This window comes from Haliotis asinina, chromosome 7 (genome assembly GCF_037392515.1).
Source record: "Haliotis asinina isolate JCU_RB_2024 chromosome 7, JCU_Hal_asi_v2, whole genome shotgun sequence".
Classification (NCBI taxonomy): domain Eukaryota; kingdom Metazoa; phylum Mollusca; class Gastropoda; order Lepetellida; family Haliotidae; genus Haliotis; species Haliotis asinina.
The window spans coordinates 10,322,387-10,346,698 of NC_090286.1; the positions used below are offsets into that span (position 1 = coordinate 10,322,387).

Genomic DNA, 24,312 nt, shown 5'->3' on the forward strand with positions numbered 1-24,312 from the left:
AGGCATACATTGTTCACACTGATTTAATCCTGAATTAAACATTAATTCTACTTCATTCCAATTAATACTGGGTTTGCCTTTGGGGGATTTGTAAAGTTTATATGGATGTTGTGGAGTTACACCAAATTACACTAAAACTTCACTATTAATATACCTGTGTAATATCCTGATCCAGGCAGTGGGCCATAGTCTTTATGTTGTTGTAGATTTCTACTGTTTTGTCATACTTCATGCCTTGAACAATATTGCCCAGGATGCAGAACATTGCCCCTCTCTTTCTGTCAGACTCGCTTTAACATAAAATATGTAGATATCAATTCAAGTAACTAAATAAACTGTTTCAAAAAATAGTTTGTCTTTACCAAACCTCAAGATCTGTAACAGCTTTCAACTGTGCGGAAAGCATGTCTGTAAAAACTTTGATTGATGCTTCTACTGCTAAGTGGTAACATGGAATATAACGACGGATCCCGATCATTCTTTGACATGCTATATCAGAGGTTCAAGATGGTTTGCTGTTTTATTCAAAGAGCTAGTACACATGCACTGGAACTGGTGGACGGCCCTGGTGAACGGTTAAATGAAAGACTTATAGTATTGTTTGTAACGATACATTGTATGGTATAGTGGATCATTTGTCGACTGGGGAAATGTCTGAGATATTCAAATAACAAGTGCTAGCTAAGACCGGATGAAATTGGTAGCTGTCTCATGTATTAATTTATTATATACCTAGGTACTTCATCACAAGTCTCTTTAACGGTCACCACACAAAGCATTGTATTTATATAATTCTAAAGGCATTGCATATGATTTTGTAATATCTGATTTACGACTAGGTTTCTGGGTATTTGTGATCAAAATTGAGATACTTATCTTGCATAAAGTGAACAGTTTGTTAGATGTCATATTCTAGCTTTGTGGTTTATGTTGACTTAATAACTGAATATGAAGTCAGCCTGGTTAACATATAGTAACTGAGGGCCTACGTCAATCTGCATGTGTACGATCCTCAGCACGATGTTGTGGTTGATTGTATTCTGTGTCGAACATTTCACTGTGATTGGTCTCAAGTTCAGACTGTTTCCTGGAGATGGCACATAGCTGGAGAGATTCTGAAAATAAAGTCATTGGTGCAAATGAAACACCGAGTGTGATTGTTTGAGTGAAACGGTTGTAAGTCAAAGACAACCCCTCACCTGGTGCGAGTCTGGCAGGACAATGACTGTAGCAGACTCCTGTTGTTCCATGAGTTTCCAGAACAGTAACGCCGTGGTGACGGAGGGGGCTTCAGTCAGCAGATAGCCTTTCAGGGACAGGTGGGACTGAAGGAGGAAAGGTATAAATACATCACCGTGGTATAAACATGGGATGGAGCAAAGGTACAAACTAGCTGTATTTGGCCTATGATTCGACTGAATGAATTGGGTGATTTTGTTTGATCACTGCGCTTTTTAAAGGTCGAGTTTCAAATGAATAAACCACGAAACCATTGCTATAATCACTGAGAACGCAAGTATAACACGAATGTGTGCTTATGAATTACTACACAATAGTAATTACACCAAGCTTCTAACCACTTGAGAAGGAAGAATGCTCCTGAAAATGTCCACGACAATCCTCCTACCGATGAGTACTGACTGCAGTAATAATTTGAACACTACCAGAGAAAACTCAAAGAACGAATCCAGCTCAGTCATTCCAATAGATGATGTTGGTTTGCAAAGATACCACAAAACACTGCATAACATTCCAGAACCGACCTCATCCGTCGGATTCAGGGTGACCTGGCATCTCAAGTGCCTTTGACACAGGTTGTGATATATCTTGGTATGTTCAGCTATTAATGGATTACAAGCCCAACAGTTCAGGATTTCGAAACTACTCACTAGTAGAATGCTTACCTCTAACTCTAGAGCTACGATGTCTGTGCGCCCATCAACGTACAGACGTCCTCTGAGCTTAGTCTCTGAAACATAGTTTTTATTACCAACGCATTAACTTTTCAAATGCATTGCAGTGACGACATTTGACACAACTGAAAGAGTCAGTTTAGATGTATCATGAATTTACTTGCTACTTTTTCTCACCAATTCTTGAAGTCTCTCTCTTGACATTCAGGATCTAAAACGTTTTAAGACAGGCGTCAGTTACACACATGACGGGGCGGTGGGAAGAGGATTGGTTAATGGTCTGCAGTGTGCACGGGTTCAAATCCAACATGGGTACAATGAGTGAAGCTTGTTTCTGGTATCCCACGCCGTGACATTGCTGGAATATTGCTAAAAGTAGCGTAAAAGTAATCTCACTCACCACAAACATATGACATGCATGTGCAACAAATACATGTCACGGTCTATCAGGTATTGTCTACCATATGAATATATTTACAACTACCTCTATTAACTGTGTGGGTTCCATACATCCCATCTTGAAGGTTTGTTTCTCATTTCGATTCTGACTGAACTCCTGCATGTCCATGGTTGTGTTTCCAAACTCCAGCGCCTCTTGTAGTGTGAGGTAAACACACGAGTACTGCTCCTGAGGTTGCAAATGAAACGAAGTTGACATTCGTGAAAAAGGCGAAGAGATGTCAGAATTGTGTTTCATGCAAACGAAAGGGATATAAAAGGTGTGTTTGCCCATCACGGCCCGTCGTCGATATATACACATTTTAAACGTGCAATACCAACTGCAGATATCACCTTGGTCTGTATCATGCCCTTCCTTTGGTCTCTCATCTTTGAGACACAGGCAAACACATCGACCTTATCGTGAGCCAGAGCCTGGTCCAATAGGTAGTCCACGGCGATGTACGTTCCTGTCCGGCCGATCCCAGCGCTGGGGATAAAATTGTCCTAATTAATGTCTGTTCGATTAAATACTAACTGTAACCAACCACAATAGGTGTACAATGTGTACAATTTTACATAACATCCAACATGTGTGTTGGATAAACAGATGATACCGTCTCGAAAATGCCTTATTGGAAACCCCAAGTTGGATGTAAATTCTCCTACCTGCAGTGCAAAAGTAAAGGACCATCATGGGTGTTAGCTGCAGTCCTCACCAGCCACAGAAACTCAGCCAATGACGTCTCCTCGAGAATCCAGTGATCAGGCCATGTTATGAAGTGGAAATGATGGAAGCACCTACAAGTTCTTGTCTAAAGGTGTATGGAATAACATAAATTTAATAAATATTGCTTGACTTGATTGCAAAGGAATACCCAGTTTGGGCTTCTCTCAGAAACAAAATCCGTTTTGGCCAAAGTCGGAAAACAGCTGTGAAAATATGAATGGTTGACTGAAAAACAGTGATGACACTAGCGACAAAATATGCCTATAAACTGAAATATATTTTGCTCACAGCACACTGCCATGCGACTAGCGAATAAACAATCAAAATATCGATGAAGAGGAAAACTGCATTTTGCGTCTTTTGAATTACGACTGATGTGAATAAGTACAGATATTCCGATGCGTATAAGCAAAGAAAACGTTTGAGAATTCAGTGTCCTGTACAAAACATTCCTTTTGTATTGGAAGCAGCACATCAGCAACGTAGAACACAAACTTGCAAAATTGGATACCTTTCGGTATGCACTTACCCAAACAAATAAAAAAATGCTAGTTCAGCCTATATTTTTGAAAAAAAAACCCTTGATGATAAAGCCCGCGAAATCGGAGTTCAAACGAGTCACTAATTGCGCCCCAGTGCTTGGGGAAAAAGTGGTTTCAACAGCTATGCTCCGCTGCGCTCATAATACATGCGCAGTGAATATGTTCGCGCAGCTTGAAACAGAATGTCTACCCGGAGTGTGAGGCCCAGAGCAGTATTCTATACTTGGTTGTGTGCACAAACAAGCAAATAATCTACTCGTTACAATAAAAAAATAGAAATAAAAAAAAAATTAAAAAAACAATGTTGATTGTGATCAGCAGACTCTGTCTCAGAGAAAACTCAATTTCTGGTTTATTGACATTTATATGTCTGCCTGCCTGTCTGCTAGTAACGCCATGCAATGCACAACTTGGCCATTGCAATGACTATTTGCAATTTGAAATTAACACCTATCGGGCTTATTAGCTATGAACCAAAAGCCGGCTAAGCGTATTCGGAAATATACCGGTGGAGAATGACAAGGCGTCGCCACCCACCGGCTCTAATTGGGCCCGGTATCGCTGCTGCTTCGTTTCGAGGAAGGTAAACCCAAGTACAAGATATTGCACTTTTGATTTGCGATTAGATGCTTATTATTTTGTTCATTTGCTTTTGTCTAAATCAGCAATGTATTTTACATATCATGAACAAGTGATAACTGTGCTTGCAAGTGTTTGAATTTTTGGTTGCATGTGACCTGTAAATATGCCACTGAGCTCATAAAGAATACTACCTCACGTGAGACAGACTTCTACTGAATTTTGAATGTTACAGTAATTCTCACTGATGGCGCTGTACATTATAACGGAAACACGCTTGTCTGTCCTGTACCCTAATGTAAATGTATACATATTCGGTGATTGTACGTGTAACGTAAGGACATATTTACCTTTTTCTCTGTAACTTGTAATTCTCTCACAACCCAGTGTGCTCTCTCACTTGAGCTGATTACAGCAATTCTGAAGTCGCCCACAGTCAAATCATTTTTGTCCGGCCAGTATGCAGCACACTTCGTCTGCATAAATGTCCAAATGCTGTTAAGCTACCTGGGTCTCTTTTCACAAAGCACTAAGGTGATCGTAAATCATCAAGAAAACATTAGTGCAAAGAATGGGAGCTAAGGTTAACCTCATCAAAGGCTGCCTCGTGAAAGGAGCCCCTGGTGTTCCTTCCATACCTTCAAGGTCACACCTACTGATTACATCTAGGCAGATGTTCCTTGATTATAACATTCACATTTGGGACTCATTCATCTTTAGTGTTCTTATTTAACGCATATTTATCATGAAGGATATGTTTACTGTAACTTGGCATGAATTTGGGAAATACAGACCTTCCCCATCTCCACGAGATTTGTCAGCATAACGATTCTTGTACAGTTCTTTTCCCAAATCAACCTCCAGAAGTCAGTCAGAGGTTTCGTATGAGGACCTGCACGGTGGATTCATACGGGCATTGCTATGATTAAATATTAGGAATATTTATCATACAATTGAAATATGAACTAACAATTGAGCCGAGGATATACAAGAACATTTGTCGGTATGGAATGGGCGATTATATGTAGGAATCATTTGATAATTTCAATGCATTCAGAAAGAAAGTTCTTTCATTTCAGTTCTTTTATTTTTCAGTTACTTATAGGTTTGTGCAGTACATTGAATAAGACAAGACATTAGAGACGGAAACATACCCTGTGCTGCTATGTAGACTTTAGGGTTAGAGTATCCCTGAAATATGAGCAGATCTTGTAAAGTTGTATGTGTGAACAGCCAACGCTATACTGGATAACATTTTGTGGTGTCCAACCTCTTTGAAAAAGCACACCAAGTAATAGTCACAAGACCAATACTTATCTTATGGCGTCTATATTGATGTCATTTCTGGAATCAGAACTAGATTGAGAGCAGCAGTGAAAAAAGTGATATCGAAGTGTTTCACGTACAGTGCAAACAACTGACATCGCATTACGTCCTACAGCACATAGCATGACAGTGTCATGACAGAGCTAAAAATCCACCAGTCACACCACACAAGAGCATCGTACAGCACCTGACGACGTCATTACATTACTAACAAGTCCACCAGTCAGACCTCACGAGACCATCGTACAGCAACCGATGACGCCAGTGTCATGGCAGCGCTAACAAATCCACCAGTCAAACCTCACGAGACCATCGTACAGCAGCTGGCGACGTCGGTGTCATTACAGCGCCAACAATTCCACCAGTCAAACCTCACGAGACCATCGTAGAGCAACTAGCGACGTCGGTGTCCTTACAGCGCCAACAATTCCACCAGTCAAACCTCACGAGACCATCGTACAGCAGCTGGCGACGTCGGTGTCCTTACAGCGCCAACAATTCCACCAGTCAAACCTCACGAGACCATCGTACAGCAGCTGGCGACGTCGGTGTCATTACAGAGCCAACAATTCCACCAGTCAAACCTACTCATACTAACGTCTATGTAGCTGGCATTTATGTAGTCAGAACCAGGCTTGTCTGGCAGTGTCTGCAACCTGACTCGGGTGTCATCATCTGCAACATAGGAAGCACGGGCATGAAAAGAGATGTATTGTTTGGCAATTAATAAAGAACAATACGGCATTACGCTCAACTAGTCCTCATATTCATACTTAGCTCAAACAAATGAGGACTTTGGACTTGATGTACTCTCTTCAGTGGAAGATCTCAACAGACTCTTGATTAATTATTCCACATTTAGTCCCAACACGTTTTTTGTGCATTTAGCAAATGGTTCTTTGTGCTTAAGTATTGATGTAGATGCCTTACACTCCAGTCAGTCACCTGAACTACAACCAGTCTGAAACCAGATTTCAATACCAGACTAAAAAGTCATTGAAATTTCGATATAACAAAGGCCTTTCCCTAATATCATCTGAATATCATAATTAGAAGTACTAAATTGATGCAATTTATGTTTGTTTGTATCGTAAGTGTCCGTATGTGATATTGAGGATACTAGTAATGCACTTGTAATGTTCAAGTGCTGTTTTCCCCCTTGATCATTGGATAATACTGGCGAGAGTCGACTCCATTATACCTTCCTCCATGTTAGATACGTATGTATGCTCGAGCTCTATCTTAGTTAAATATGGGTTTGATCGAAGTACATGCTTCTAGATTCATCTTCTCCCGGATACTAACAGACGCTTAGTGAGTGAGTGAGTGAGTGAGTGAGAGAGTGAGTGAGTAAGTTTCGTGTAAAGCTGCACACAGCAATATTCCAGCTATGTGGCAGCGTAACACTGAACTTACTAACTCATTGTTGGATTGTTTGCTACTTAGTTGTCTGAGAGCGTGAGTTTAGTTTTTTTAGTTTTACGCCGCACTCAGCATTAATGCAGCTATATCGAGGTTGTCGGTAAATAATCGAGTCAGACAATCCAGTGATCAACAGCATGAACATCGATCTGCGTAATTGGGAACCGATGACATGTGTAAACCAAGTCAGCGAGCCTGACCACCCGATCCCGTTTGTCACCATATATGGTAAGCATGGGTTGCTGAAGGACTATTCTACCCTGGACCTTCAAGGGTCGCCACTTTTAATCATATTAATGTGCAACTGCCATACGGTACGTCGCGTACCTCATATTCTGCTTGGAATCCCCCTACGGGCACCTGTAGCTCCAGAATCCGCTCTTGAAGTTGATCTACAGACACCAATGTAACTGCAGGGACAGGTGCTGTGTTATAGTACGTGTCATTGTCGTCTTTATCTACATCCACCACGACGGAACTAGCAGACTCGGGGTTGAGATAGTCGTCAGAATCCACAACACTGACAGGCACACGGCCGTCCTTCTTATCTGACACCACTCCACTTGCATATACAGGACTGGCGTAATCGTTCGAGTCCACATCATTGGTACACTCAGGGTCGTCCTTTGTATCTGCCAACAGGACACTTGCACACATATTGCCAACGTGCTTCTTACCTCCCACATTCAAGCCTCGTGAAAACAAGTGCATGTGGTAAAAAGTGTACAGGTTATTATAATTTGCAGCTCTGTTTAACATGTTATACACACATGACCTTAATATCTTCATAAACAGTGGTACCACAGATTGTGACATACAAAATGATGAATCACTGGTCTGGTGATGCTTTATCCCAAAGCTTGGGGTTCATTTTGATTTACAAAGCTTTATGACAAAATTAATTTATTTCAAAAACAAACCCTTAAACAAACAAAGATACTTCAAGTGAGAGGAATTTTTCAATTTTCTTGATCTCTAGATAAAATTCCAACGAAATGGATAACCGGCACAATCATCACTTATTTGTGGACTTTACGATATGTCAGTGCATTATTGTGTACGTCATTTTTATACAAACCTATCTGTTCTAAGGACATATCTGCCCTATCATCTGTTTTCTTTGCTGCTTGACGTCGTCTTCAACAGATAAGAATGGTTTGCATTAGTACCATATTATCGATCAATCACAGATCAGGAAAGAATAGGTTTCAAGACAACCCAAGTACATAACTACACAAGTAACGTAAATATTTATTTGTGAATTACATTGCCATGACCTATCATGCTGCCTCTGGATAGTATTTTGTGTATTGGTAATAAAACGATTTGTCAAACGAAATACCTGAAAGTGTATATTTAAATTATAAAGTATCACGATACTGACAATACTCGATTCGCATTCAATTGAAGTGTGTGTATCTTGTTTCTTTCTGTCATCTTCTACAAATGGTCTTACGTATAATGTAACAACATATTATGTCTTTACCTGACCAAAACAACTACGATAACAACGACGGCTGCTGCAACGATGATGGCAACTGCCACACCAGCTAAGGTAAAGACTTCAGCATTGGACGTTGGCCCCCCAGTTTGTTCTAGAAAAGGACAAGTATTATTGATAGTAGCATCGTTCTTCAGTGTATTCTGCCACGGGATTGCGACAGTTATGGAAAAAAACTCCCTAAAATTATATTTCCATCAGACCAATGCAATATAATGCAACATAAACACGGGATCTAGATCGCAAATCAATTAAGGTTCATTCCCAGACCAGGGACGGTTGCACAGACGATCGAAACTAACGCGGAAGAACTTATTTTGTAGGCACGTGTGCTTCGTCCACCCGTCGATGCATCCAGCAAGACAGGTTCCGTTGACATGGTGACAGTCCCTGGCGTCAAGACACTGTCCACAGTCTTCCGTACAGTTTTCACCGAATGAACCTAGACTACATACTGAAACAAATGTTGGTTTGTTTACAAAGGGAATCGGACACCCATCCAATCACAGGAACATCAAGTTTTCCGACAAGACGCCTCGAGGATGCCCGAATATCCCGGAAATCTCGACTGGTTCATGATCCATGCTGCGCCAAACATCAGGGTATTTGAGAGAGTATAAAGGGGTATATTCAGGTTTGTCAACAAAGGAGAATCACAATTTCGTCTTGAAGCTATAATAGAAGAATTTTTGTGAGTAACATCGGTAAAAGGAGTGACACCAAATTTTTTCGTTTACACAATTTGAAACTGTTACTGACCAACTAAAGGTTTCACCATAACATTGTTAATGTGTGAAATGAATGGCATTTTTACTTAATCAGTTAATATATAACATGCTTAAAATACCAGTTATGGACTGGTAGTTTGTTGTATTTTATGCTACTTAGTAGTGAGTGAGTTTAGTTTGTCGGTAAAAAAAAAAAACCGTCGAGTCTGGACCAGAGACTCCACTGTTCAACAGTGTGAGCGTCGATCTGCGCATTTGGGAACGGATGACATGTGTCAACCAAGTCAGCGAGCCTGACCACCTGATCCCGTTAGTCGCCTTTTATGGCAAGCATCGGTTGCTGAAGACCTATTCTGTCCTGGATCTTCACGGATCCTTCGTTGCCTGAAAAACTTGAAGGTTCATTTATATTATGAGAACATGAATTGAACTTCGTAACAGTGTGAATCATAGATATTTATTGTGTATTACAGGGAATAATTGTACATGGAATTCTACCTAAGTGGCCGCTAATGTAGCACCTTCATACTGGGGGTTGGAATATGGCCTCAAGTGACATGGCATTATTAATGTCCTTACTGAATATCGAGATAGCTAGATTGAGGCCAGTAGATCAGTGCCAATCTACTGCTACAATGTTATTCAGAGTGAGTGAATTAAGATCTCAAATCACATCGGTAATATATCGTGACTACAAGCAAGTTATAAAGTTACAATAAAGACACGTAAATTATAACCTGTAAAACCCGTTCTCAAAGGACAGTAAAACAACCAGGATATAACGATTTCAATTAATACTAGTGAGGAGAGATAAAATTAATAACACGATATGAAAGAAAAACAATGTAAAACATTGGCTATACATCGCCAACAACTGAAGGTAGATCACTAAACTAGGGATTATGGAGACTGACATTACTTCCGCTACCTGCAAGGACCCTCGCTGGATTTACACCATCCCTCGGGCGATTTAGCCAGAATTTAAAACAACAAAAATAAGACGATTATCAAGTATGCTTGAACAAATGTGACTTTGAAAGCTTTGGGCACTTACAGACTTTGTTATTCAGATGTTTGACCACAACGGAAGTTGTCTCTTACCCTGTGCGCAGTCCTCTCCTTGCCACCCTGGTAGACAACCAGATTCACACTGGCCTGTGTCCTGGGGACAAGGGTCTGTACCACCATCACACATCCGGGTACTGCAATTACCAACACAGCCAGATCCATATTCAGCGCCTTTGATGCATTCTGTAAATAAAGGAATTTCCCGTTATCCATCTGGTTTTAGACTCGAGTGCACGCACGCTACGTTATCTGTTTGTCTGAAAAATAAATTCCCTTGACATTGATGGGTTGATCCTGGATTGGAGAATGCATTAACATATTATCTTATCATCATTACATTTAAGGTATGCATGCTAACATCTACACGTTTGAATGTGTGTATTTGTGGTATTGTGGAAAATAAAGCAGCTGAGACATTTTCAACTCTGACGCCAGAGTCACACAACATCGTCTACGACAACCAAAACTGATGTCTCACTTTGTCTACAGTCAACTTTCTTCCATCCGGGATTGCAGCCGTGTTCACACTTCCCTGTAACATGATCACATGTCGATGTCCCACTGCAGTTTCTGTCAGAGCACCGATGAGCACAACCATCTCCGTAAGAATCTATGCATTCTAAAGCGATGTCTGAATATATTAGTACCAATCATCAAATATGTAAGACATTTAGCTTATCAGTGAGTGAGTGAGTTACACATTATCGTCATATCGGCAATATTTCAGCCATATCGTGACCAAAACAATTACGTATAGACATAGTAATTAATGTTTTATTGTAAAGACCTGTCGACGAAGGACAACAAAAACCACCTAGTATATGACAGTATCAAGAAATATAACTAGCACACAACTCTCAAATATAATTGCAAATGGGAACAATACAACATATAAGAAGGCTGAGGATCGCCAATAACTGAAGGTAGATCACCAGTATAGGGAACATGGGGGTTGCATTACTTCGGCTTCCTGCATGGACCCTAGCTGGATGTATACCATCCCTTCAGTCATTGGCGAGTGTACAGATATTTAGCCATAATCAAACAAACAAATATTTTACGACTAAAAATGTGTGTAGAGGTAAACTGACTGAATATTTTGAGACTGACCTCTCAGGGGGACAATCATGTTACAATGCTTTCACCCCCTTCGAGGATACAGCCACTAACTATCGCATTTGCCGATCTAGCTTACCGATTACAAAATATGTATATACTCAGAAACCATATCGTTCAAAGTGTATTTGTAATGAGCTCTATTTCTTTTTACAACTAAATGATTAAGCCATAATAAACCCTACTAAAAATAACCATTACAGGTTTGACAATATCATTGATATTTATCTCATGTGATGGAAAAGTTAATACCGGACACGCTTGGCCGTGATTATTTCATCGCAGGGGATGCAAAATGGATGATCGTCACCTTTTAACAGGTATTTGTGAGTATATCGCGTATGGCCAGTAATTGCATAATGACCTCTTCAAATCTGGACTCACAACCCAAACAGGTATTACCGATATAGAGCTATATTTCATTTACTTTATTGATACCTATTTGGATGTCCCACTTCTTTGGCATTAAATCTCGGATATATGATCCAATTACAGCTTTATAATCAGAATAAGGGATAAGAAGTGTAGCAGCAAAATCGGCCATTGTGTTACCAGATATTCCAACATGGCTGGGTAACTAACAAAAGACGAGGTCGCATTGACCAGTAGCAATATCATTTTAGAGCATGGAAGAGAATGGGAAATGATTGTCTATTGTTTATATTTACGATGTATTTAAACATATTTAAGAGCTGTTAATGTGACATTAGCTACTGCTGTGAAACTAGAGCCGTTAACTAGCTTATCAAATCTATTTAATGCCTATATACAGAGAAAAGTTATATTAGAAAGTCAAATTGTGCTATGGTTTGGTACATCAGTTTGTGGTTGAGATGTATGGTGACATGTATCAGCATCCTGTCCCAGGTACGAATGTGTTACAAGTATATTATAAGTTCTTACTTTGTGTACAGTCTGTTCCATTCCATCCTGCCTTACAACCTCCGACACACATCCCATCTGCATGGTCACAGATGGAGTTGTCGTCCTTGCAATTCCTATCTGAACAATTTTGACTACACGTTTGTCCATAGCTGTCAAGGGTACACTCTGAAAGCATAAAGACTCTTAATATAATTTCATTTGAGCTCTTTGTTTGCTTGTTATCCTCCTCCTTGTTGTATATTTGGATTATATGTGTTTGAAACCAAGGACTCATGTACGATGCTGGAAGTTGAGATTATATAAAAGAAAACCACAGGTCAACTATCGGTCAAGAATAAACAGGAACCTGTGTCACACTCGTCGTGCTGCCAGCCTGGTAGACAGACGCCACTAGGACAGACGCCGTTCACGGGGTTGCAGACATCACTAGCGCAGTGGCAGTAGTTGTCACAGTCGGAGCCGAAAGTACCAGTTGCACAAACTGTTTCAAATGTAATATGTCGATTAAGCAAATACTCAAGCATACTATTTTACTCTTACCAAAAAATGATAGAAGGAGGAAGTGTAGAACGATTATATTTGTAACGTTACTATTTGTGATTTTAGGCTCCCTTATGTTCTTTCTGACCCGTGAAGGTCCCGGGGTAGAATAAGCTTTCAGCAACCCAGTCGCCATAAAAGGCGACTACGCTTGTCGTAAGAGGCGACTAACGGGATCGAGTGGTCAGCCTCGCTGACTTGGTTGACACATGTCATTGGTTCCCTTGATCGATGCTCATGTTGTTGTTCACTGGAATGTCTGGTCTAGACTCGATTATTTACAGACCGCCGTCATATAGCTGGAATATTGCTGGGTGCGGCGTAAACCTAAAGGCACTCACTCACTCGCCTAACCTCATTAAAGGATATAAATAGGCAAAACTGTGGAAGGATACTATATATCCTTTCGACATTCTAAACAGACACTGAGGCTGAGAGAGTTGCATTCCGGAAGCGATGCTGGTTGTAGGTGAGTTTTAGATGTAGTTGTTTTGGAACAATATACACACTCTAGTAGCTTGCTATATGAAGAAATAGTTGATGCAAAAGTACGTCATGATTAGCGCTAATTGTCCTATTTTCGATCAGATATATATATATATATATATATATATATATATATATATATATATATATATATATATATATATATATATATATATATATATATATATATATATATACTCAGTTATCTATTTCTCTAGGCGGGTGTGTTGTGCGTCTGGAGGAATAGGGAAGGGTGACAAAATGTCTCTAAGTGAATGTCAAAAAAGTATTCATAGAGTGTGTGGATTTCCTACTCAGGACCATTCTCGAGAAGAAACACATTAACTTCCTACAGACTTGCAGGACACAATAGGCTATTTTTCCAGGATATTCTGCCAGACACTTTCATTTATAACTAGTAAACAGGAACTGATGAATTCACTGACATAAAGACATAAAATGAAATCATATATGTGTGTCTAGGGTGTGAACTGAAACCAACTGTGACAGATGTCTTAAAGTCTATATTTTCCCTGTTTGAATCCTGTCACTTGTTCAGATGGTAAATGTTTGCAAATTGCAGTCACCACTGTTTCACCTGTTATTGGAGAACAATCTTGTTTTCTTAGGCTTATATCAGTCAGTCCAGTTATTATACAAGCACGCCTCAGCCTTCATGATACTGGTCTACACACGGTATTCATTATTTTCTCATACACAGTTTGTTTGTATATAAATTATTTGCTTTATTTTTTGTGTGTTTGTTTCTTGATATGATTTGTGGTCTTTCTTTGGGACTGATCTCACTTTACACAGTACTACAAGAACACAATGAAGATACGTCTTTTTCACTAGCTGACGGTTGAAGAGAACGATACAGTACTGTAAGGATTTGTCTGAATTTCTTCATTAAATCTATTATCGGCTGTTAAGGAGGGTACAGGTCTTTATCATTTTACATTTTAGATATATTTTACAGATTACACGTACATTGAAATTTAAAGTGTAATAAACCTGATGTTTGATGCACCAATATAAAGTCTCTATCGACTTACTCATGAAACGTACACTAACGAATTTAGGGTACTTCTCGACATTACAGTAGTGAGATCGAACGTGTCGACTTCCGTAACGGTAAAGATTATCAATATACTAAAACCTTTACGAATAGATTTTATCAGGAAACGCAGTTTATGTAATATATCTAAAGTTCCTTCAAAAACCCTTAAAATCATGACCCGCGATCGGGGTTATTTCACTGTTTACCTTCCCGATGTATACTGGTTGTAGTACCGGAAGACAGGCTTTACACATTGATCGAACATTGTCGTTATCATGGCTGCAATTTTTTTTCCCGTGACTGCTGAAGCATTAATTCTGCATCTGATCGCTTTTGAATAGACATATGACAGGCAAGTGGGCTGCCTATTCAAAACGTCGGTCTAATCAAGATCGGGATCGGCCCACGACTGTATGTTATCAACTGGTTGAATCGTCGTCAATATTCATGTCAGAACTGCCGCTAGAAACAACACTAAATTGAAAAGGTTGTATGTGTGTGATATTGTCTGTGTCCAGTATGTCATCAAAATCCAGGTTTGACTTCCTGGATTGATTTATTTGCTAAACAAGAAGCAGAGCACAGTAAGCGAACTGGCTCGGTCCAGCTGTAGTTTCCGTTTGTTGATGTAGCCACTCGCGGGTATGACGTCACGTGACCGCCTACACCATTATCTTCTCGAAATGGCGAAATGCTCTCGAGGGACGTGCGTTTTAGATCCCAAAAAGATGCCCTATGATGAAACATTACTGGTTATAACTGTACTTTGTGTATATATGTATCTAAGTGGTCACTGAATTTAAACAATGTGTAGAGACCTTTGTGCAAATCCTTTAACTCTAATTGTGATAATCTAGTTGTTTTACTGTCCACTGACGAGAGATTCTATGATAAATGCCTATTTTTTTATCAACGTCAAATTTGTGCTCGTTTACGCTCTAGCTGAAACGCTGCTGATCTGATATTAAATATTAACCCAAAATATTTTTTTGTTAACAAGAAAACTATTTTTAAGGTTCTTGATCAAACTTGAATATGATCAATATGTGGTATCAAACATAATTCTTACCTCCAACCTCCACTTCACAGAAATCTAAAATGGGTACTGCTTCACCATTGTTTTTTGTATTGGTGTACAGGACCAGATACTGTGCTTTGCCAGAACACGTGACTTTCAAAACATTTGGTATGTCTGTCCCGTCTCCTTTCCCTGTCACGTTGTAGCAGTTGACGCCATCAGTTGGGGAGGCGACAGTGTCAGCAATGTAGATCCGGATACCATTTCGACGAACCTTATCTGTAAAATGTCAGAATATATGAAGTGTCCTAATCAGAATAGGATCATACATCGTTTATACCTCAAATAGGTAATCTGACTGTCGCTGAGGATACGGGTGGGCTGCAATGGAGTTGGGAATAAGGAGGATACAGGTGGGTTATTCATTGTCATTGCATTCGTCGATTGACTCTACACCACTTTTGTAACTCCATGCATTGCTTTTGACCACTTACAACGGCGGACACTCTTGAATGGACCATCGCTGTAATGATCTTGAAAGTTTAAACGTATTAACATGTAACCTTCAACATGTGCACAATTACTTCAAACTGCATATTATGCAAATACCAACTTACGTTATAACGTTTTAAGTAAGGACATATTACGGGTATTATTACGGAAAGAAGCTGCCATGTCGTATACTACGTTTGCATGAACCCTTGAACAAAAGTAGATGCAGGTGTAAATGTATGAGCTAGTATCAGATACTCAAAGATCATTTGTCACACATCCCTGAACAGAGCATAAACAATCTAGGTACACTGAAGCAAGACAGTAAAGATGTCATCTATAACAGTTTTTGTCGGACATAGACTATGTCCCGAACTGAGCACTGTTTCTGTGTACCCTTATGTTAGGAGATAGCGTACAATGGACTAATAGGATGTATGATACTTACGGTCTGTCCTGAAGTATATGCTGACGTCATGTATCAGTGTTATCTCATTCAGATCCACTCTCCACCAAGCCTCTGTTATATTTTTGTATTGGAAAGCTGAATGAAAGCAGTTGCGGTAGTTAGACGCTGCTACGTTTCCATCGACAGCTTTACCTGCTGCAATATTCACCGCGCTGGCCGATGCCAACTTTCCGAGCGCTTTGTTATCTGTCAGGAATTATCAAGTCAGTGATCAGACATAGATTCACGATTCAAAACAGAAATGATATGGAAATTTTAGGAGACGTTCGTTTTCGAAAGTAAAACACGGAGCATTTACATAATGATGTGATATTAAATATTAACAGATTTCTTAAGCACATTGTATCTATCAGCATATGTTATGGCAACATGAAAACTAGTGCACACACTTACACATAATCATGAAAGCCTCTTGAAATAGAAGAGATGAATTTTCAGAGCAGCCTTGGAAACATCTTTAGATGCAATGTTTGTTTGTTCAGAAGGTAGAGAGTTGCAAAACATAGACCTCACCACTGGATGATCAGCATAAGGAATTCAAGTGAATGTCAAGTGAATACATGAGCGATACTTGTTGAGACAGTTATGTGTTGTAATAATTTCATTAAGGAAGTGCAGAATTTTGGGAGCATATGCGATGTATTAGAGTTATGTGGAAGACATAAGAACAACTATCAAGACTAGGAAACACAAGGCAATGTATCAACAATTGGACTGCCTGAGTATCATCTATCCTGATCATAGATGCTATTGCAGCATCGATAGCCCAAACACATTAACAGTTGGGTTGAATTACACTTGCCCTGATAATTATGTTGGGCCTGATAAGTACCAATACTTGCTCGACCACACTGTTGGTGTTTCTCGCTCCAAACCTGATATACGCTGAGGTAACGATGTAAATGGATTACTTTTGAATTTGACGTTAGCACTGTACGGTTACTTTATCGATAAGGACGACTCCAAGTAATTGAATTAATGATTTATATAAAACATATTTGCCGTTCATTTCATGATTTGGGAGAAATTCACATTCACTGAAATTTAAATGACACTGTCTTACGTTTCTGGCATGTCGGTCCGGACCATCCTCTGCTGCATGTCCGAGATGTGCATCCGTCTGTAGAATTACACACAGCATCAAGGCAGTTGCAGCTGTATCCGCACTGGAAACCGTAACTACCTTGAGGACAGCGGCCTGTAACACATAGGTATTAAGGTAACGGGAATTCTAGCTGCATGTAATAATTGGCCATTGTGAACAGACAGCCACACTGGCAGGTTTAGTCCGTCTGAGGCAACCGCGGAAAATGAATTGTAATGTAACTCGAAAACTAAAAGCATAACATACTCAATGAAACGCTAATCATAATCAAAACATCATACCAACGCTGTGTGGTTTTTGCAGATTTTTGTCGTAATAATAATTAAGTTGTTTAACAAACTATCAATAGAGAATACGGACACAGTTCACTGTTTCCTACGAGGGAGGAGTGCAGGATTATGGACTATATGACAGACAGTGATAGTAGCAGTCATATATAGTCTGGTTCATAATTATTGAGAATTGTTCTTCTTACTTTGAGCTATCCTAACACCTCAACTGATTCACTGATACTTAAAACTAAGTAATGGTGTAAGGGAGGTAACTCATCTTGGCCTACTGAGTATATTACAATTAGAGTTACCTCCCCTGAATTTGTAGCAGACGTCATTTTCCTCAGCACTGTCAACAATGTCTGCTGAAGATAAAAGAAGGTTGATTTTTGAGTTGTGTAATCAAGGAATTGATGATGTAAATACACTGGCAGAGAGAACAGGAACTCCTCTTTCTACTGTGTATAGGATTAGGAAGAATTTTAAAGAGTGAAAGGATTTTGGGCATCAGAAAGGAGCAGGGAGACCCAGAAAATTGGACTTCTCAGATCGCGTCCGGCTGGGAATTTTAGCGTCTAAAAAGCAAAGGGCAAGCATCTCCAACATCAGGTATAAAATGATAGAAAGGGGATCAACAGTTGTATCAAAATCTACAGTTAGAAGAAATTTGATTGATCTTGGATGGGAGAAAAAGACTGGAATTCTTTCTCCTCTCATGAAACAAGAACATAAAGACAGGCGTGTTGAGTGGTGTTTGGCACATGAAAACTTTGACTGGGAAAATGTGATTTTTACTGATGAAAGCTCAATATGGGTATATCCCAATAATGTGAAAATATTGACAAAGTCTGCGTCAGCACCGTTGTATCGACGACCTAAATACAGCCCAAAGTTTCATGTATGGGGAGGGATATCCTTATTAGGAACGACCCCACTGTGTGTGTTTGAGGGAAATCTGACAAGTCAACGCTACACTAACATATTAGATAATTTTCTGCTTCCAAGTGCACATGTGTTTTATGGAAATGACTGGATTTTGCAGCAAGATAATGATCCTAAACACACCGCAAAACATGCCAAGCAGTGGTTTCAGGAGAAAAATGTGACTGCATTACCATTTCCTGCATATAGTCCTGACTTAAATCCCATTGAGAACATTTGGGGGATGATGAAGGAATGTGTGAATCAAAAGGGGTTGACAAAAACTGAAGACATGAAGAGAGAAGTGGTCCGATACTGGGACAGCATAACTCACGAGACACTAACCTCTCTGATAGGAAGTATGCCTACCCGTCTTAGACTGTGCCGTGAAGCTCAAGGAGACTTGATAAAATATTAAATTGTTACCTACACAACATGAAAAGGTCAGTTCACTTTCACAATACATTCAATTTTATCTGATTTGTTCTCGTTTAATAATATGAAATGCTTTAGCTATTCTCAATAATTTTGAACCATACTGTATATCATCTGGATAACTGCCTGTAACATATAAGGCACCCGTGGCGAGCCACCTCCTCGTGGTGGGTGTTGGGTAATGCTAAGAGCTCGCCGACACCCCTGTAGTGGACCCGGGGGCATATTTGGTCCACCAACCCGTTTGCCGTGGGTTGCGGCCCTGTGTCGGCGGAGGAGGGGACCCTGGTGGTTGAGGGCAATAGGAGCTTGCAACCGTGTTCCTGTTGCTCAATACACCACTTTGGCCCTGACTTCGCCTAGACGGGTGGTCGAATGGGCCCGGTTCGACCAATCGGCTGGTCATGCCAAGCCCTGTGCATGGCTTTTCTATATATGTCATTGCACAAATTTGATTTGAACTTGTTTTACTGTCGGTCTTGGCCTAATTGCTCATCTAAATTGTTTATTGATTTTGAAATCTGATGTTGTGAACTTTGCCTAGAGTCTTATGCCCAGAAGGCGGTGGCTCATGGGCCAATCTGGTGGGATATATCTTTTTAATATATTTTCTGCTTGAGTATACCCTCCTAGTATCCTTGGTGCCGTCTGCAGGAGATCCACAGGCATGAGGCATCGTCCTTGTTGACACTCCATGGTGGGTGGGGAGCTAGGAGGGTGAATCATATATTTTTCTACCATGGCATCCCCACTTAAAAAACGATCACACGAATCTGATGATTCGTTATCTTCAGATGATGAGTTGCATACAACGTTCAGTAACCCTGACAATTGGCCTCGTTTCATTGTGATGTGTGCCCCTGAAGGGGGCCCTCTCAAGTTAAATCCCTTTGCTGTGTCAAAAGGCATTGAAGGTTTGGTTGGGGAGGTGAAAGACATTAAAAAGTTGAGATCTGGTTCCCTGCTAATCGAATGCAGGAAAGAAATACAATCCAAAATTCTGCTCAAAACAAAGTCGCTAGCAAATGTTCCTGTAGAGGTGTCCCCTCACAGGACACTAAATACCATCGTCCGTGATACTGGACGTTGCCTTACAGACATGAGTGAACTTGACATAGTTACTGAACTACAATCACACGGCGTTACTCATGTTAAACGCTTTACAGTCAAATAGAATAATGATGTCTTCAAGACAAATACTTACTTGTTTACATTTTGTCTCTCGATGCCTCCAAAATCTCTGAAAGCAGGATACTGCAACTTAAGGGTTGATACTTTTATCCCCAACCCCTTGAGGTGCTATAATTGCCAAAAGTATGGGCACGGATCCAAGTCATGCCACAATCCAGCTGCATGCCAACGATGCGCTGGAGCGTGCAAAGATAGTACCCTTTGTGATAACACACCTGTATGTGTAAACTGCTCTGGTTGCCATCCCTCTTCATCCAAGGAATGTCCTTCCTGGAAGTTACAATCAAAGATTTCACGGGTGAAGCATGAGCAAAACGTTTCGTTCTTTGAAGCAAAACAGATCGTTCTGGCACAAGAAAAGTCGGGCCCGAGTTATGCTGCTGTTGTTTCTGCTTCTGTTCAGGCCTCTAAACCAAAGCACGTTTCATGCAGTTCAGTCGGTTGTCAAACGGATTACACGTGGGCTAGTACATCAGCTCCAACATTGCTGTCTGCTGAAATACAGGCGAATTCTTCAAACGAAACTTCCAGCGTACAAACTATTGTTCAGTCTAAGGTATCCTCTGGGAAGGATTCATCTGCTTCTCAGAAACAGGCATCTAAATCAGACTCTAATGTGAAGTCAAAAGTGAACACTACATCCAGATCGAGCAATGAAATCACGAAGAAAAATCAACGTAACAGGCCTCCTAAGGGGTCTAATGATCAGGTCCAACTATATAATAAGTTTGGATCACTTGAGGCCATGGATGTGTCCGACCACATCCAAGGTCGGACTCATAGCTTGTCACCCACAAGGAAAGTGAGGGGTAGATCTCCTGTACATCCACCAAGGAAATAATGTATTCTGCTATAATTCAGTGGAATTGTAGAGGACTCCGGACTAATTTAAATGATCTACACTTATTAAACCAAGATTTTAAACCGTCGGCGTTCTGCATCCAAGAAACTTATCTGAAACAGACAGATAATTTTGAGCTCCGTCCCTTCAATGCATACAACTCTTTTTCTCCTCCGGGTGATAGAGCTTCTGGTGGTTCATCAATCCAGGTGAGGAACAATATTATCCATAGCTCAGTTCCACTAAAAACAAATCTTCAAGTTGTTGCAGTCCGACTTACATTACAAGTTGTTTTTACTTTATGCTCTTTATATATTCCGCCTTCATCGACTGTCCAACTAACTGATCTGCAAGACCTTTATGATCAACTACCTAAACCCTGTATAATCATGGGTGATTTAAATGGCCACAGTCCACTATGGGGTGGCATTAATACAAACACCAAAGGTAAATTACTAGAGGAATTTCTTTCAAATAATGATTTATGCATATATAATGACGGCTCAAATACATATTTCCATCCTGGCACAGGTACTTATTCAGCTCTTGATTTGTCTATTACTGATTCAAACCTATTGAGTGAATTTGAATGGTCAGTCCACGACGATCTCTGTGGAAGTGACCATCTCCCAACAATATTAAACCCTGTGATGCCATCTGACGTTACACCATGCATCATTAAGATGGAATTTTAAAAAAGCTAACTGGCCTTTATATGAAACACTCTGTGCAGACAAACTAAAACCTGAACTTTTTAATGATATTCCTGATGCCATACAATGTTTTTCAGATGAATTGAATAATATTGCTGACGAGTGTATACCAAAGTCCTCTGCAGTTCCACATGTGCGAAAACCATGGTTTAATGATGAATGCAAACAGGCTAGGAAAGCACGGAAGACAGCGGAACATTATTTCCGTCGCCATCCTATGGTCCACAATTTAGAGAAATTCAAAATTTTAAATGCTAAAGCAAGGCGTACTTTCAAGCAAAGTAAACGCCATTCTTGGCGAACCTATATATCAAAAATAAATTCACGCACACCGATATCAAAGGTGTGGAATATGATCCAGAAAATCAAGGGTAAGGGTTCTAAATCTAGCATTCACCATCTCCAAGATGGGAACCATTTATTGACTAATAAATGAGACATTGCGAACAAACTTGGTGAGACATTGGCAAAACATTCTTCCTCATCACAATATGTACCCCAATTTAAAAAATACCAAAATCAGCAAGAAAAGAAGGTTATTAATTTCTGTTCAGATAATGGGGAAGATTACAACGAAACTTTTTCGATACATGAGCTTCATACTGCTCTTGACCAGGCTCACGATACTGCTACAGGAGCTGATAACATACATTACCAACTTCTGAAACACTTACCGGAATCGTGTTTAGAGACCCTTTTAAATATTTTTGATAGTATTTGGACATCTGGTAAATTTCCTTCTTCGTGGCGTGATGCTATAATTGTTCCAATTCCTAAACCTGGACGTGACCATACCGATCCTTCCAATTATCGACCAATTTCACTCACTAGCTGTGTTTGCAAAACCATGGAACGCATGATCAATAACCGATTAGTTTGGTACTTGGAAACAAATAATCTAATCACTGATATACAATGTGGTTTCCGTAAAAACAGAAGTACCATTGATCATTTAGTACGTTTAGAATCTTTTGTTAAAAATGCCATCATTAATAAACAACATGCAGTGTCGATCTTTTTCGATCTGGAAAAAGCATACGATACGACGTGGAAATATGGTATTTTAAGAGACTTACATGATTTTGGATTAAGGGGCCGTTTGCCTCAATTTATATCAAATTTCTTAAACGATAGACAATTTCAAGTCCGAGTGGGTTCAACCTTATCTGACCATTATAATCAGGATCAGGGTGTCCCACAAGGCAATATTTTGTCTGTCACACTGTTTAGTATTAAGATTAACAGTTTGTCCAAGGTTTTAAATGATTCAATAGATGGATCACTTTTCGTGGATGATTTTAATGTTTCTTGTCGTGGTAAAAATATACACACTATTGAACGACAACTACAGTTATGTTTAAACAAAATAAATAAATGGTGTCTCGAAAATGGATTCAAATTTTCTCAGTCAAAAACTAATTGTCTACACTTCTGTAGAAAATATAAGCCACATAAGGACCCTGAACTGTTTCTAGATGGCACTCCCATCAAAGTGGTCAAGGAGGCCAAGTTCTTGGGTATAATTTTCGACTCTCGTTTAACTTTTCTTCCGCATATTAAATATATAAAAAATAAATGCTTGAAGGCGCTGGATTTAATAAAAGTTGTTTCCAACTCAAAATGGGGAGGGGACCAAGCTACCCTCCTTCACCTCTACAGATCATTGGTCCGTTCAAAGCTTGATTATGGCTCCATTGTATATGGTGGAGCCTGTAAAAGCAACCTTAAACTTCTTGATCCTGTCCACCACCAAGGTTTAAGACTCTGTCTTGGATCTTTCAGAACTTCACCTATTGACAGTCTCTACGTTGAGGCCGATGAACCATCTCTTACACAACGTCGTATAAAATTGTCTTTACAATACATTACCAAATTATACTCAAATGAATCTAACCCTGCCTATAACTGTGTTTTCAATCCCCTTTATGAGGACTTATACAACAAAAAATCTTCTCTTGCTCCGCCTCTTGGACTGAGAATTAAGCCATTTATTGCTGTTTCCGGCATTGAGCTGGAAAGTATAACTCCTTCCCGTCTTCTTTCTTCTCCTCCTTGGCAATTGGTTCGGCCACAAGTTGACCTAACATTAACTGGATTTAAAACATCAGAAACTAATGAATTACAGTATAAACAATAATATCATCAATTAAAAAGTAAATACAGCAACTATAAATCTATATACACAGATGGGTCCAAGGGCGGTGACACAGTGGCTTGTGCCACTGTCATTGGATCCAGAACAATATCTTCTAGATTACCGGATAACAGCTCTATTTTCACTGCTGAAGCTAACGCCATATTAACGGCTCTATATATTCAAAGACATCCTAAACACAAACAATACATAATCTATTCAGACTCTCTTTCTTGCCTTCAGGCTATTAAAAATATTTCTTGCAGACATCCACTTTTAGTAGAAATTATTGAACCGTGTAATGATCTTGCTACTGGCCAATACGACATTGTCTTCTGTTGGTTACCCAGCCATGTAGGAATCTCAGGTAACACATTGGCTGACCTT

At 39.8% G+C, this 24,312-nt stretch overlaps 3 protein-coding genes across 3 annotated transcripts in view; 1 reads left to right on the top strand and 2 right to left on the bottom strand.

Moving 5' to 3' along the window:
- The window catches only part of LOC137290332 (receptor-type tyrosine-protein phosphatase alpha-like), a 120,797-nt gene that overhangs the window by 94,711 nt on the left and 1,774 nt on the right, over positions 1-24,312 (bottom strand). The window contains exons 2-12 of the mRNA XM_067821176.1: positions 21,784-21,828; positions 17,377-17,511; positions 16,293-16,499; positions 15,404-15,631; positions 12,595-12,729; positions 12,267-12,413; positions 10,726-10,866; positions 10,281-10,430; positions 8,750-8,905; positions 8,437-8,545; positions 8,029-8,087 (exon numbers count right to left, since the gene is read on the bottom strand). Of these exons, the coding sequence (XP_067677277.1) occupies positions 8,029-8,087; positions 8,437-8,545; positions 8,750-8,905; positions 10,281-10,430; positions 10,726-10,866; positions 12,267-12,413; positions 12,595-12,729; positions 15,404-15,631; positions 16,293-16,499; positions 17,377-17,511; positions 21,784-21,828 (1,512 nt within the window). The remainder of the gene's footprint in view (positions 1-8,028; positions 8,088-8,436; positions 8,546-8,749; positions 8,906-10,280; positions 10,431-10,725; positions 10,867-12,266; positions 12,414-12,594; positions 12,730-15,403; positions 15,632-16,292; positions 16,500-17,376; positions 17,512-21,783; positions 21,829-24,312) is intronic.
- The window catches only part of LOC137290339 (uncharacterized), a 113,142-nt gene that overhangs the window by 61,012 nt on the left and 27,818 nt on the right, over positions 1-24,312 (top strand). The window lies entirely within an intron of this gene.
- Positions 936-7,607, bottom strand: LOC137291062 (receptor-type tyrosine-protein phosphatase T-like). The gene is made up of 13 exons (XM_067822340.1): positions 7,278-7,607; positions 6,474-6,489; positions 6,127-6,203; positions 5,357-5,393; positions 4,997-5,094; positions 4,553-4,678; positions 3,021-3,166; positions 2,706-2,841; positions 2,398-2,541; positions 2,091-2,124; positions 1,905-1,969; positions 1,200-1,325; positions 936-1,115 (listed from the first exon to the last, which is right to left on the bottom strand). Exons 1-13 carry the CDS (start codon positions 7,605-7,607, stop codon positions 936-938), a joined length of 1,515 nt encoding a protein of 504 aa, XP_067678441.1.

What these genes read in the sequence shown, in the direction of transcription:
- LOC137291062 (XM_067822340.1), bottom strand. Translation starts at nt 7,607, where the DNA reads ATGTGTGCAAGTGTCCTGTTGGCAGATACAAAGGACGACCCTGAGTGT. An exon ending in AGTCTACATAGCAGCACAGG is followed by an intron (nt 5,095 to 5,356) that starts GTATGTTTCCGT and finishes TCCACCGTGCAG; the next exon opens with GTCCTCATACGAAACCTCTG. An exon ending in TACAAGTTACAGAGAAAAAG is followed by an intron (nt 3,167 to 4,552) that starts GTAAATATGTCC and finishes ATACACCTTTAG; the next exon opens with ACAAGAACTTGTAGGTGCTT.